Source organism: Haplochromis burtoni, unplaced genomic scaffold (genome assembly GCF_018398535.1).
Source record: "Haplochromis burtoni strain Fernald_Lab_line unplaced genomic scaffold, NCSU_Asbu1 Contig_294, whole genome shotgun sequence".
NCBI lineage: Eukaryota > Metazoa > Chordata > Actinopteri > Cichliformes > Cichlidae > Haplochromis > Haplochromis burtoni.
Genome location: NW_024582655.1, coordinates 615150 through 631108, shown reverse-complemented (window position 1 = coordinate 631108; position 15959 = coordinate 615150). Strand labels below are relative to the sequence as shown.

The 15959-nt window shown below is 40.7% G+C and overlaps 1 protein-coding gene across 1 annotated transcript in view; it reads left to right on the top strand.

Moving 5' to 3' along the window:
- LOC102310405 (alpha-1,6-mannosylglycoprotein 6-beta-N-acetylglucosaminyltransferase B) overlaps positions 1 to 15959 on the top strand; it is a 68205-nt gene that overhangs the window by 30811 nt on the left and 21435 nt on the right. The window contains exons 8-9 of the mRNA XM_005940836.3: positions 2420 to 2589; positions 15585 to 15716. Of these exons, the coding sequence (XP_005940898.1) occupies positions 2420 to 2589; positions 15585 to 15716 (302 nt within the window). The remainder of the gene's footprint in view (positions 1 to 2419; positions 2590 to 15584; positions 15717 to 15959) is intronic.

Here is a 15959-nt window from a genome sequence, read left to right as displayed (position 1 = left end):
GTGTGTGTGTGTGTGTGTATACGTGTATATACACACGTGTGTATGTATGTGCGTGTGTATGTATGTGCGTGTGTATATACGCGTGTGTGCGTATATACTTTCACTCTCACATAATTTTATTTTAATTTCTATATTTAGATATTTTTATTCTCATGTTTACACATATTTAACACACACATTGCAGTATTGTGCTCTCTTATGTACATTAAAATACATGTATATTTACAATTTTCACTCTAACATACATGCGTTTTCATTTATGCATTCCTACATTTTGCTCTCATTTACATGCATTCAATATGCATTTAATCTCACAAATAATATATGTATGTAAGAAGAGAATGCATACATGTGGCTGGGTGTCTGTACCGCTGTGATTGGCTGAGAAGCACGCGCAGGTCACTTTCAAGTGTCTGACAGCATGGAGGGGGGAGAAGAAACTGGAGTTCTTCAGGAAGCTATCGGGGTGTTAAGAAATATTTCATCATCTCCTGAAACGGTCACATCATTGTCCTCGTCACTTGATCGAGATGGGACGGGCTCAACTGCACCCAGTGTTACCCACAGCACGGTGGAAAGTGAGATGAGGGAACTTTTTAGACCAGCTAACACCTGGGTAGCTTCAACAAGCCAAGTAGCTACACGGAGTTCGACTTGATTTAGATATCAGGGTTGTATAAATCATTCCCCCAAACTATCAAAACATTTTAGCAAGCTTATATCATTATCTAAAGGGAGGGTGTCATGATGGTGCATTGCCCCCTCACAGGAAGTATGGTCTGCTTTCAAACCTGCTGGCCAGCTGGGGACTTGCTGTGTGGACTTTGCATGTCGTGTTTGTGTTTGTGCAAGTTCCCTCTGGGTATTCCAGCTTCCTCCCACAGTCCAGTTCAGTTAATTCAGTTCAAGATTTGCCATGAGCGTGATTGACTGTGTTTCTGTCTTAGCCTTCTGATAGATATGTCCAGGGTGTACCCCATGTCTCTCCCACAGTCAGCTAGGATAGGCTCCAGCCCTCCTGCAACCCTGACTTGGATAAATCAGGAAAAACAAACAGACTGATAGCTTTTTCTAGATAAACTTTAACTTTACAGTTTTATCAGTTTAATCTAATAAAAAAACCTTCTCCAGAGTAAAGTTTTAAATCAATTTTTTTTTTTTAACTTACACGTTATACATTTACCACCATCATCAATGTTATGGAAAATTCCCACAAATTTCAATTCAGAAGTGAAAATGCTTTGCTGTTTCTTCTGGATGCTCGGTAAGAGATCAGCAGCCCGATCACAGTGTTTGTGCCCACACGCTGTTTTTGATCACTTCTGAATGTGATGCTTCAGTCTAGACCAAACCATTCCTGTCTTCAAAAGCATTATAATAAGCGAAGCCCTATCCATTTAAAAAAAAAAAAAAGGATTTATAATATTTTTTCAAAGGATCCATTCTTCTTTCTGTTATTGTTGAACATATGCTGATAATCACTATGTCCTGTTTATGTACTTGGTTATTTTATTCTTTCAATGTTTGTGCAAATTATAAAATTAACCCCCCCTACACCACCCACCCCTGCCCTTACACCAAACTGAGATCTTTTGTTTGTTTGGTTTTTTTATTCCCTACCACAATTCGCACTGTTGTTGCGGCAGTGATTTCACATCTGATATGTGTGGCTCATATGTGGGCACAGCTCTGCATGCTAAACAGTTTCAAGGCTCAAGCTGTTTTGTGTTAGCAGTGTAGGAGACAATAAAGGAATCTGCGAACTGAAACAAAGCAATGCTTGCAATGTTTAAATTTACTTAGCTAGCATATGTGTGATCTACTGTGAATCTTTTTTTAAAAAAAAAAGGGTTTTCAAAACACGTGTGATGGAGAAATAAAAAAAAAAAGAAAGAAAGAAAAGTATATGCTGCCATCTGTTGAGAATATTTAATAGCCTGTGAAAGCTATGCTTCCTGGTAAACAGTTTTAAAAGTCGTGCATCGTTGTGCATATTAATTATCCTCGCACAGGTCAGTTTTTATCTCGGCTTCATGCAGAGTTGAATGAATTGGTTCCCTAGTGTGGAAACGCAGCCAGCCTGCTTTTTCTTTCCTTTTTTCCTCATTCATTACATATTCAGTATTTAAAATGTAACCTCACTGATCCATGCCTAATATCTGGATACATTTATATGTGAAATTTTAAAATACCTAGGAAAATTGCTCTCACAATTGCTTTCAGTTATTCCCCATGCAGTGCTGGAGATTGTCTGAATAGCAAAAGTTGAAATTGATGGGGGCAAAAAAAAAAACTCCAGTTCCCTACTGTAACAGAACTGAAACACTGCACGCATTGCATTAAAAAAACATTGTGCTGTGGTGCACTCAACTCCATTCCTCTCTTGCCTTGACTCTTCTCCTCTACCTTCTGCATTCAGATTCTCGTCCACGTGGGTTTTCTGACAGAGGAGTCTGGGGATGTCTTCAGTCCCAAGGTGCTGAAGGGAGGTCCTTTAGGTGAGATGGTGCAATGGGCCGACATTCTCACAGCCCTCCACGTGCTGGGACACAACCTCAAGATCTCGTTTTCTCTCAAGGAGCTGCATGGGTAAGCTAATATAAACCTTGCATTTAACACACAGTTAAAATCTTATGTGAGGGTATCTGTGCGGGAGTCATCTGCTCTTTCGTAAAAGCAACAAAACAAAACGACAAAAAAAGTGAATGAAAATGCTTTGTTGTTCATTCTAGATGCTCTGTGAGCCATCGGCAGCCCGATTCCAGTGCTGTTGCCCACACACTGTTTTCGATCACCTTTGGCCACACACAGATAAGCTATCTCCTCCTGCTGCAGAGTGCTGTTTCAGCCTGAGGGCTTGACAGCATCTCTACAGCTTGTGCACCTCCTTCCTGGCGCAGCTCACTGACTCCTGAGTGATAACGGGCTCGTCACTCGCTGCACAGACATAAGGGCCTATGACAGAGGACATACAGACGTGTACACACAGCGTGTCTCGCAGTCAGGCTGGTGAACTGGTTTTATCTAAAAGCAACACTATTGGTTGCCACGGCGATGAGGTGTAGGATGGAGAGTTCAGAAAGCAGACATGTCCAGTCCTGCCTGCTTGAACATTTACTCAGTGGCGTGGTGTTTTGGAGCTGCCCGGGCTTCACAGTGGCTGCTCAGGAAAATGACTGTGAACAAGTCTGGATTTGCTATTACTTCTTCTTCTTCTTCTTCTTTTTTGGTGTGTGTGTTAACAGTGCTGTGGCTTGATGCCAGAGCAGACAGCCTGATGATGATATGCACTGGTTATCGAGCCATTGTTGTATGGAAGAGGCAACAGCACTGATGAGTTAGTGCAGCCCTTTCATCATAAATTTCAGGCTGTGAAGAAAAGCCACTTTGAAAATACTAGGGAGATCAGTGAGGTGGGAAAGCCGCTGTGGGAATGCGTCTGCTTTCCATGCCATTATTTACCCCACTAATTGGTGTCATGGCAGCTTGAATCACCGCAGTCTCGTCTCCATTGGGAACAGCATCAGAAATGTTTTGAAAATTGCACGAGTCCTGCAAGAGACTCACAAAGAGACATTAGCAAGGGTTAGGGACGATTCTTTCAAGCAGCTCATATTTTGTGCGCCCAGTGTGTGCTTATATTTGAGTTTCTTTCTTCTTCTTTTTTTAACTTACCATTTCAGTAATCAGCAAATGAAATGGTCAGTCATTGAGAAAAGATAATGGAGAACTGAAATTAGCGCTTCTTGGACGCAACTCCCCAAAATATGGCAATTTTTAGATCTCCCTCTCCATTTCCACAGCCTTTAAAATTTGGCCATGACAGACGCCGAACATCCATCAATCCCTTTCTGTGACGATTAATGAACAGAAAAGGAGAACATTTCTCTCCATCCCGTACTTTTACTCTCCCACACGCTATTAAATTGACAGATCGTTATGTGGGTTGCGCTCCCACAGATTCCCTCAGGCATGGATCTATTTACATTTCCTACTCTCCTCTTTTCCACCCAAAGAGCTTAATATCACTGCTTGGCCTGCTGTGGTGCTTATGTGGACAGGCCTGTTGCATATGTTCAGCACTCTCTCTGATAGGCTTATTAGCCATATTGGGAATTCAGTTACAGTGGGAAGCCCGCTTTTGGTTTGTATCACACAGCTGATTAGCAACATCCGTGCTCTCTGGTGGCTTCATTGTGTGGCGACTTTGGCTGGCATCTTCTATTTACTGGCCTGCTCAGACAAATCAATTATCCTCCCATGGTACATTTTTAGGCAGACGCTTGTTTACTTTCCCTGCAGGTGCTCCATTGTGGTCTTTTTCTTTTGTGCTGAAAGATGCACTGATCGCTCCTTCTTAAGAGTAGATGCTGAATTAATAAATATATATAAACTGTAATTATTCTATCTTTTTTATCTGTTGTTTTTTTATTCATGACTACCTGGAAATTATAACTTTGAAAACCTGCTTCTGTCTCTTAATGTTTATCCAAGAAGATGGGAGAACAACAGATGGCACAGGCATTCATAATTATCATCTAGACTTTGTTAGGTGGCAGGGGTGCGTATCATCCTAATGATATTTTTACCTAGGTCTCTTGGCAGTACAAGAAAGCCTTTTCCAGTGTGGTACCATCACCACTTCCTGTTAGTGTGACTGAAACATCTCAAATATCAGATGGTTTGTGTGAACTTTTGTACCTATCCTTTCACAGCTTTGACGGTCACACTTTTCATGTGTAGTTTTGAGTCAACGTTAGCAGGTTGCTCTTAGTGCTAATTGGTCAATTTTCAAAACAATTTTGTCACCATCAGAATGTTAGCATGCTAATGTTAGCATTTAGCTAACATTAGCTAATGTTAACTGGTGATACTTTAGCTAATGTTAGCTACAGTATCACCAGCTAACATTAGCCGTTTAACCAATTTAGAAACATCTGTTAGCCTAGCATGCTAGTCTTTCGAAGGAAGTTGGAGTAGCCACAGAGTACACAAACACACATGTATACAAAGACATAAGAGAAAGTTTGGCAGTATAAGGAGTCAGTTTTAAGATAAAGCAGCGGTCCCCAACCGTGGGCCTCGGACCGGTACCGGTCCGTGATTCATTTGGTACTGGGCCGCAAGAGTTGAGGCTCAGGTGTGAAATGTATGGTTTTCAGGGTTTTTATTGGTTTTCAGTTATTTTGTTATCGTTTTTATCGTTAACTCGGTTTTCCTGGGTCTTTTCACGTGTGTTATGAATAAATCTTCTTTTTTTTTGGTACCGGTACTAGTTTTATTTTGTTGTGTTTATCTGCGACACCTTAAAGGCCGGTCCGTGAAAATATTGTCGGGCATAAACCGGTCCGTGGCGCAAAAAAAGGTTGGGGACCGCTGACCTAAAGCACCTTGGGTAAACTTAAATATGCTACAGGCTACAAATAAAAGGTCCTGTTTTTCTCAGTGGGCATGTTTGAGGTATGTATTTTTCTATTTCCAAAAAATAATTTAGCATGCCTAAGTGAGCTCAATAGTATCAGTCTGATACCGATAGCAACACTGGTATCAATACTATTGATACTTGGCTCCATACTCCCATTTCTACTACAGACTTCATGGGTCAACCACACAAACACAAATATCTGCTAATTAGGATGCAAAAACTAATAATAATGTCGGCTGTTAGCACAATTAAACACAAAGCAAGCCTTATCAGATGGTGGCATTAAAAATGCTCTAAAAGGCAACATCAAAAAAGGTTATCTCGTCCAGTTCAGCAGAGAGATAGCAGTTTAGTCTGCACCCAAAGCACATTGAGGTAAAAACAGTTCACATGATAGAAATGAAATGCATATTGAACTTTACTCATTTCTTTATTGTAAATGCAGAATCACATGCTGGAAGTGGTGAAATATAAAAATGTGGAGATTAATTCAAGACATGAGCCTTGATGCAGGAGGTTGTCTCATGAAAAGATGAGCAAAAGGCATATCCATTTAAAAGGAGACAACTATTACTAAAAGAACAAGAGAAGAAATGCAGTCTCTGTCAGTCTTCCTCCCCGGATTTGCTCTAATTGAGGTGGAGGCTGAAGTGGCCTTGACATGATTTCTGTCTGTAACATCGGCGCTTGTCATGCACAGAGGGGAGGGCCCTACAGTAGCTTGGAAAGGCGCAAAGACAGCTGTCTCTTCTGCTTGGGGATCTCCCCTCATCTCCTCCCAGAGCGACACAGGTAATTAGCCTGCAACAGAGCATGGTGTCTAGGCACCTGAGGAGCTAGGAAACACAGGAGGGAAAGGGGGGAAAAAAAAACAGGGGAAACAACTACACACTGTCAGGTATAGAAATTTCTGTCAGCAGAGTGGAGAGGTAATGTAAGCAGACAAAGCAGTGTTGTCATCCAGAGATAATCTGAAGAAAAACCAATATTTCAGTGTGCTTTTTCAAAGAGACTCCCTGTCCTCCACCCACAGGATATACACCTCAGCTACAGCTACTGCCACACATCTCCTGTGACGATTCCCGACACACTCTCTGTCCATCTCTTTCTGAAACAGTGTTGTTTGTTTGTTTTCTCAGGCTCCCCTGCTTATGCCAAGCATAGCCATTTCTAGATCAATTATGTCTAATCTGGATCTGTAGTGCACTTGACAGAGCCCATTAACACAACCGCCAGGTAATTTCACCCTGTTCCTGGCTGCAAACATGAAGACGTGCCTGAATTGTGTGATTGCTAACCCTTTGAAATTATATAACAAATGTCAAATTCAGGGTCAAATGTGTCTGTAATCCAGCAGCCTACCCCGAAAACGCGAATTAATGGCAGACGTGAGCGGGCATTCAGAAGTGTAAAATAAGAAAGTTGAAATCAAAGCGTTTTCGTCTCCGAAGCTCCGGCAAAGACCTCCTCCTCCTGTTACACTGCAGTCTCAGGTTGTGCCTCTCCATAAGTGCTGATGCACTCTCACCCAGCAGCTTTCTGATTGATGTTTCTATGGTTTAGGATCAAAGGCAATACAGCAGTATTGTTAAAAATAGCCCGAGTAGACATCAGTGAGATAGCATCATAATGATTTGTCTTCGGTACAGGAAGGGAAATTAAAATAGCTCTTTTCCCCCCCTCAATGTCTGGCAACCATAGTGAGATATTTCTTCATTTAGATTATGACAGAACCTTCAGGTTTTTAAGGTTCCCGTTTTGGTTTTGGGGGGTTTTCATGCATTTCTGCTTACAAAAGCTATGGCTGAAGGGTTTTTGTCCCAAACTCTTTGGGGCTTAAAGGTGAACTGCTTATAATTTGGCCTAGTCATTTCACACGGCACATTTTTGGTCATAACTAAATGTATATGATATTTGAACTTATATCTTATGCAGCGATTGTCAAACATAAGGCCCGTGGGTCAGAATCGGCCTGCCAAAGACTCCAATCTGGCCCACTGGAAATTGTGAAGGATGGCATCGATTTGTGACTTCTAAATGTATTTTCATAAGTGTTACAGCTTGTCCTCCTGATAAAGTCCCACATGACCATTCATACTGCACTAAAGTAACTAAGTGATAGATAAACATTGAAATGTTTTTTTTTCTTTTTTAATAGTTTGTCCACAATAAAAATAAGAACATTTTCTATGAATTAACAAAAACCTCCAGCTACCAGAACTTTTTCTGTAATTTTATTAATCTACTTCAGGGATATTTCCTCAATGTAGTAAAGCAGCATTTCTCTATTAGGTAGAAAAAACTCGGACGTACTGTTAAAATTGCACCTCAGTGTAAAATGAATTTGACAACCCTGATCTAATGGGATGAAATGAATAACTGATGGCAACTGATGCGGACAAGGTTAAAAATCAGTGCAACCTGCGGAGAAACAGAGGCTTAGAAACCCGAGCTGTTAATTCTCGTTACATATTTTCACTGAATTTTTTAAAGGCCAAACCAGATTTGAACAGATTTTCCCACAGATTTTTATGTCCCTAGACATCCATGGCTGTTATAAATTTTGCAGCACGAGGACACTTTCAAGAAGAATACGTTTGCTTGTGATTTTGACAGCTCAAAGTACGCCAAGAATAAAAAGTGTGGGTTTAAAAAAAAAAAAAAAAAAAAAAAAAAAAAAAAAATTTAAAAATGGGGAGAAACCACAAGTGAGCTGCAGGATTTGGACTCAGCTGTTTTTTATTATTGATATTTTCCCCAGAAAAAAAAACAACAGATGTTTAACAGTTTTATTTTTGCAGACTAGGATAGAAAGTCATATTTATACATTCACACAGCTGTTCAACATGAATATGAGGAAAGTGTTTATTATGTGCCGTGACAGCCGCCATATTTTCATTAGCCGTTTGAACATGAAGTTTGACTCAGACAGTGCACATCAAAGTGGCACATCAGCTGTTTATGATCATAACAGAAACAACATCTGAGTATTTGTCTCCTCCTCCTGCTGCCTTAAGTGGTTGATTAGCATGCCAGACCCCATTCCCCTCTGCCAGGCCAGCTTTACAGAGAGAGTGGCCCATGTCATTCCCCTCACACTGTGAGCCCTCTTCCCAGCTGCCCTGCAGCCCTTGGCAACCTCCTTGCTCGCAGGCTTGGCTCCTCATATGTGTCTGAAAATCTGCCTCAGCCAATTCCCCTCCCTGCTGGACATATGCACCCTTTAAGAAGTAGCACAATGTGACCGTGAAGTCTCTTTCCCTCGTTTGTTTCTCTGGCTCTCTTCCTTTCCACAAACTGTTGATTTGTTATGGTGCCAGTGGCCAGCTGTGCAACAGAGAAATTGTGCCCAGTGGTGGTTGTCAAGAGGAGTAAATTTATGCAAGTCTTGCACCTTTGTTCTTCACTTTGCAGTGTTCCTTTTATGCCATCCTTATCTCACAGCTTATTCGTGCTCTATGAAAGCTGAGTGGCCCATTAAAACCCAAATCTTCTTTGCAGTGCAGCTCAAATGCATTGTGCGTGTGCAAAACAATGTATGCAGAGATTTATTTTATCTTATTTTTAAATGATATTATCCTTCTTATAATTATAAGTTGTCCAGATGTGATCTACATCTTTGTGCATATTCCTTCATTATGAAGAATGTGGCATGCAATTTTCTATAACTGCAACTGCATTTGAAGAATACTTCTATATTAGGAAGGCGTCACTGAGCATGCTCATGGATGTACCGCCTGCTTATGAGGTGGAAACAAAATTGTGTTAAACAAAATCTTGTTTTATGTTGTGTATGTTTGATAGTGGAGCTGTATATGATAGACTGCGGCTGCACAGACAGCACTTAGGGGGAATTCATCGGTGGCTTCGGTCTTTTCATGGGATTTGCTGCTAATCATGAAAAAAGATAAAACTAATGCCAGCCTTATCCTCTAATCTTGTGTGTGAGGGAGATGGAGAGAGTTGTTTGTGTACTAATGCGCGTACTGTATGCGAGTTACAGTATGTTTGCACTCTCATTTCCGCACTCCTAGGCCGTTAATGCACTTAAATCCCTCTACTCTTCTCTTAAAGTTTCCCTGGATTTGCATATATCCAATTAAACCTCTGAACAGCAGCGGCATTAGTGGATGTATGAGGAGCAGACTCGCATACAGCTCTGCACTCAGTCACTGTAATACATCTGCTCTCACATTAATGCATGTCAGCATTACACTATGAGAGCCCATACAGGCCGTAATTCATACTGAAACTCCTGCAGTGAAATCTAAGAGACGTACTCATGCAAAGTACCGGTGAGTGAAACCACACGAAGCAGCGTGCAAATCTGTGGCTCAGTATGTGTGTATGTAGTGGCTGTTATATAGAGTAAAAATTAATGTCACGGTTTTAAGTCATGCTAGGAGCACGGTCCTGTGACAGCAGTGTTGTTTAATTGACTAGTTGCGCACCACGTTTACCTCAGAGTGAAATATTTTGATTGTTGGCCTTTTTCGTGGAATTTGATACTCATTTTCATGCTCTAGCGCATGTTCACTATTCACTAGATAAAAGATGGAAAATGGTAAATGGCCTGTATTTATATAGCGCTTTACTAGTCCCTAAGGACCCCAAAGCACTTTACACATCCAGTCATCCACCCATTCACACACTGGTGATGACAAGCTACATTGTAGCCACAGCCACCCTGGGGCGCACTGACAGAGGCGAGGCTGCCGGACACTGGCGCCATGGGCCCTCTGACCACCACCAGTAGGCAATGGGTGAAGTGTCTTGCCCAAGAACACAACGACCGAGACTGTCTGAGCCCGGACTCGAACCAGCAACCTTCCAATTACAAGGCGAACTCCCAACTCTTGGGCCACAATCGATGGAGTGAGCCACCGTTTCAGGCGAGCCTCGAGCTGTTGTGTTTTGTGTTTTGGCTGTCACCATGTTGAAACCAGGCGTGACGCTAAATCTAACTGAGACCTTATATACCCTAAGAATCTGTACACGCACACAGTTGAAACTGTACACCCATTTTTACCATGATGTACTCAGATTTTTGATACTAAAGGGGATTATAATGTACAAAATGAGGTGGAAACTAGGATCTAAGTCCATAAACTCATCAGAAAAGCTTTTTCTAAGGTCATAGATCAAAGGAGCCAAGAGCTTGTACTCCATATAATTGAACTATTGTTCGCAACCTGCTGGCCGTCAGAAAGAATGCAGGTACAAGACGCTCCAGCGCTGGCTTCCCTTTTCAGACTCAGAAGCTTATGTACAGTTTTAACGTACAATCAAATAGCTCTGATAGCATGACTGTAAATTTTTAGTTATTTTTGGTTATGATAGTTTACGCCATTAATGTGCACAGTAGAAATATTTAGTAGAAATCTCAGTTTTACCTCTTAACACTAACAGTGCTGATCTTAGAACAGCTATTAAGTTTTGAGTTGCAGTGCAGATTTTTCTTAATAATTATTTGAGTCTTCAGATTAAAAATAAATAAATTTTAGAAACACAATACAGTAGAAATACAATATTAAAAAAATATACACTTCATGACCACATTGATTCAAATAAGAATGATACAAAATTCAGTGTTATGGAGAAATGTTGAGGAAAACGTCCCATACATTTATATGGAGTTTGTTCGTTTTACAGTATTCTAATCTACTTAATGTCTTAAGTCTAACAAATAATGTAGATTCACAGCTCAGGAAGTGACTCGTTTAACTTCAGTTAACTTCCTTTGTGTTTACCTCCAAAAGTTTAATCTGTTCATCTGGACGTATCGTTTTTTGTGGGAGAAACGTTTCATCACTCATCCAAGTGACTTCTTCAGTCTCCCAGAATGCATCAGAATGCATCAAGACGTTCCTTTGTGTTTAGTTCCACTGCAGTCTGTAAAGGTCCACTTTTGGGAATGTTGACATCAGTCGAGGCTTTTGATCACACCTTGAAATGTTCCTTAAATAAACAGTCACATCTGCTTCTAATTATGATGATATACAAAGTCTGAAATGCTCTACTTTTTATTTTGATTACACCTAACGCTATAATAATGGTCCACTCTTGCTAAAGCAAGAATGTACTGTATGTATGGGTACGGAGATGCCTCAGGAAGAAATTGAGGTCATTAGTTTCTCATATACATATGATCTTATACATACAGCCCCATAGAAATGCATTAATGTTTAGATTTGTGGCACCAGAGAAAAATGCAGAGAAACATATGTGTGTTTTTTTTTCTTTCTTCTCTTCTCTTTTCTTTTTTTTTTTATTTAAATTACTTGAATTTCCATCTAAGCCACACTGAAGGTCAGACATGAACTAACAGATTGTGTTCATGTCTTTACTGAACACACTATGACTCATAGTGCAGGGAAAATTTTCCATTCATTTCAGTTTATTTATATAGCGCCAAATGACGAGAACAACAGTTGTCTCAAGGAACTTTATATTGTTAGGTAAAGCAATGATGCAGAGAAATGAGGAGAAATCCATGCAGTAGAACCTCACTACACTCGAACATTTCCTGTAGCCGTTTAAGAAACATGAAGATGAATTTTGGTTCATTCCTTGTCCAAAAGTCCAAGCAATCTCTTTTAAAAAAGGGTCAACATGGTCAGATACCTACACTGGTAGGAAGTGATGAAATGAAGTCTGACACCGAATAGACACGCAGCTCAAAGAAACCAGCATTGCAGGCAGACGAGTTGCTACGGATCTTCATGAGTGAACCTGTGAACAAGCTTTATGTTGTTATTGTCATTGTGTGTTAGTCATGTTTACAGATATCATCCTCAGCTCTCTCTTGGTTTTCATGAATCTGTGAAATTCCTCACAATCTATTTAGTATCTGAAAAGTTTACTTTATTGTACATTTGTTGCCTGATTATGGTTTTGGTGGATTCTATCCACCGGGCTGCATACTTCAATTGAAGGAGTATAGAGTGAAAACACAGCTTTAGTGAAACAGCCTTTTGTTTGTGTAAGCACCGACTTGCTTGGGTGTGTATCATCGACTGATGAAACTGCAGTTTAAGTATCGCTGGCTGACCCTCTCCTGCTCATTATTCCCGTCCACTGTTGAGGAACCAGCTGCCACGCTGGTTTCCACAAGGCTGCCGTGCTGACTAAATATGTTCTCTGTCCAAAGAAAGATCGATGGCTCTTGTTATGCAGGTATTTGTGTGTATGTGTATGCTGCGTTGTGCGTTATTTGCTTCTGAGCCAGGTATTAAAAGAATGGTGAAATGTAAGGTCATGGATTTGACTCCAACTGCTAACAATTTCATTTTTCTCAAAGAAATGCTTAAAACTTGTTTCACCAGACCGGTCAGCCTTTTATTGGTACTTCAGTGGGTTTTCTTTTAGTGCCATTTTAATCACATATGATCTTTAGAAATAGATTTTCATTGCTTTTGTTCACTTTGATGACAGGCATCATGTAGGAAGAAAGAGCTTTGAGATGCTTATTATTGTTCAAATCTTAAAGATTGCATTTTGTGTGTTTGCCATTGACCTTAGGTGGGCTTTCAATTAAAGGATTTTTATTCTCTTCACATACACATGCATTTCACTACTTCTGAGAAAATGTTTTGTGTTTAGTGCCGTCATATTGAGTTGTACAGAAGTAATTTATTGACTGACTGACAGGGGCGACTGCTTGCTCTGGTGTTTCTGATTTTCTTTTGATGGCACATAAAAGGCTAGTGCGTTTCTAACCTGCATCTATGTTCTTTTCATCTGTTGAGATTGCATTTGGAGCCAGAAGGCGCATACCAGTATGAAGACCAGAGAAATGATTGTGCCAGGAAAGAGTTCATCTTGGCGAACCACAGCAAAGGGAATCATGTATAAAACATAAACTGTCCTGCATCAACAACAGTTCTCTGGAAGTGATGATTATGCTGGAGCTTATCCCAGCTGCCATAGGGCGGTCAGACAGACAACCATTCACACCTCTGGGCCATTTTAGAATGACCTGTTAACTTAACCCCACTAACTGCATGTCTTTGGGAGTCTGAGTACCCGGAGAGAACCCACACAGACACGGGGAGAACATACATGAATGAATATTTTACTTACTTACTGAAAGGGAGACAGGCGCCCCCTTTAACAACGATCCTCAAAGGATGACTAAATGTCACCATTGCATCACAGAGCTATTTAACCAAATAATGACTTAATTTTCTTTTAACATTTATCTGTTGCAAAAAAGCTAAAGGAGCTAGTTGAGGTTGTTCGCGCTTCTGATTAGGATGCCTCCTAAACGCTTTCAAAGACTTTTTTTTTTTTGGCATGTCCCACTGGGAGGATGCCCCAGAGCGATCCCAGGACACACTGTCTCTTGGCTAGCTTGGGAACAACTTGGTGATTGGATGGATGACTGAAAGAGGTGGCAAGGGTGAGAGAAATCTGTGATTCTGTGCTTCTTCCCTGCAATCTGAATAGATGGATTAGTGCTGCAGGACTGAGCATTAAAATGTCTGTGTATAAAATAGACAAGGTTTTGTCTCATTATGCTTTGTTCTCAAATATATCTGTCAAAAGTAATCAAGAAAAATCTGCTCTCACTGGACTGTAACAAATATAAAGCTGAACAGGATTATTGATGAATTCAAGAGACAAATGTGTCAAAACTTGATCTGATTACATTTGTAAGGTGAATGGTTAGTTTTATTCTATTGTACCATTTCATTTTAAAAGATATATATTTAGATTTTTGTGTGTGTGTGTGTGCTGTGTGTGTGTGTGTGTGTGTGTGTGTGTGTGACAGGATGTAATGGCATGTGTGGTGTGTGATGTCTGTCTGTGAGTGTGTGTGTGTTGTGTGTGTGTTGTGTGTGTGTGAGTGTGTGTGTGTGTGGATGTGTGTGTGTGTTGTGTGTGTGTGTGTGTGTGTGTGTGTGTGTGTGTGTGTGTGTGTGTGTGTGTCTAGTCTGGGATGAATATAGAATGCATACCCGAGTATCTTATACCAGAGTTTATTCTCTCAGCAAACTGCCTTCACATGGTTTCATGTCACATTATCTTGACAGGCAGTGAGATCTCTTTAGTATACAGATGATTTTACAAATCTTCATATCCAATTACACTGTCTTTTTTTTCTTCCGCGCTGTTTTGTACTGTGGCGTCGGTCTTCAGAACTGCCGAAGTTTGACGAAATGGATCTTTCCTTTTGTAATGAAAATAGGCGCGCTTAATTGCTTTTTTTCTCGAACAAAGTGCAACCTTGATCCCAGCTGAAAGCCGGGTGCTCTGAAGTTAGATAGCACTTTGTGATAGCAGACACCAAATTTACATCTTCTGTCTTTCCTTTTCCAAAAGGCTCTTTTGTAATTGCCATTCTCCGATTTTATTTAAGCCTGATTTTTGTGTTTTATTTATTTATATTCAGGCAGCAGATTTTTCATATCAAGGCTGATCAAGCTGCAGAATAGCAGAATGACAGGCATCTTAATGTGGTGCAGACATTTAAAAATACAGACAGAAGGTGTGCACGTTAAGGCTGAAGGTAAAAGATCTGAAGCCCCTCATCATCATGAGTATGGCAGATTGCACATGCGTAATGCAACCACCCCTTCATAGGTGTCGAATGAATGTGGTGTTTGCTTTGGGTAATATGTGTGCTTTGGTGTGTGAGCTGGAACAAGCCTGCAGACAAACTGGGTGGCTCCCCACTGCGAGACGTTGCTCCCTGGTAGTGCTAAATTCTTTGTTGTATGCTTGAATAGCTGCGCCGTCTCACTGAGAGCGCTGACATGCTTCACGACGTGATTGGGCTCTTTCATTCACTCTCTCTTCCTCTCACTCATGCACACATCTTTGCCATCTTATAAGCTCTAAGTTTCCTCTGCAGGAATATTACTGGAGCTGCAGTGCTTTCTGGGAGCCGGCTTCTTATTATTTTTTGATTAGTTTAGTTAGCAAGGATACTTTAACACAAAGGAGAATTTCAGAGAACTGAAAGGAAAAAAAATACATCATGGGAAAACATGATGAAAGAAGGCAATATTGGAAAACATCAGCAGAAGAAATGCTGCGGTTAGCTACAGGACAGTGTTGGTGAAATGTCCAAGACTTTGTTATTTGTGCCAACTCTCATGGGTTTTAATTTGTTTGGCTCAGTGTGATGATGAAAGCCCATCTGACCTGTGTGCAGGTTTTTGGGTGTACCTCCAGGAAGAGGAAGCTGCCCACTGACGGGACCTCTGCCCTTTGACCTCATCTACACAGACTACCATGGTTTGCAGCAAATGAAGCAGCTCATGGGTCTTTCACTGAGGAAGCACAAGTCAGTTCTTTATGCTTTATTTTTCTGTGTCTATCAAAATATTAATTTCTGTTTATTTACCAAGATCTGAGGGCAGGCGGGTGGGGGGGTCTCCTGTTGGTTAACAGAAATTTAAACACCGATCAAGGAGCCCCGGGTTCACTCCCTACAGTGGGGGAAATAATTATTTGATCCCCTGCTGAAATTGTAAGTTTGCTCACTTTCAAAGAAATGAACAGTCTCTAATTTTTATGATAGTTTTCA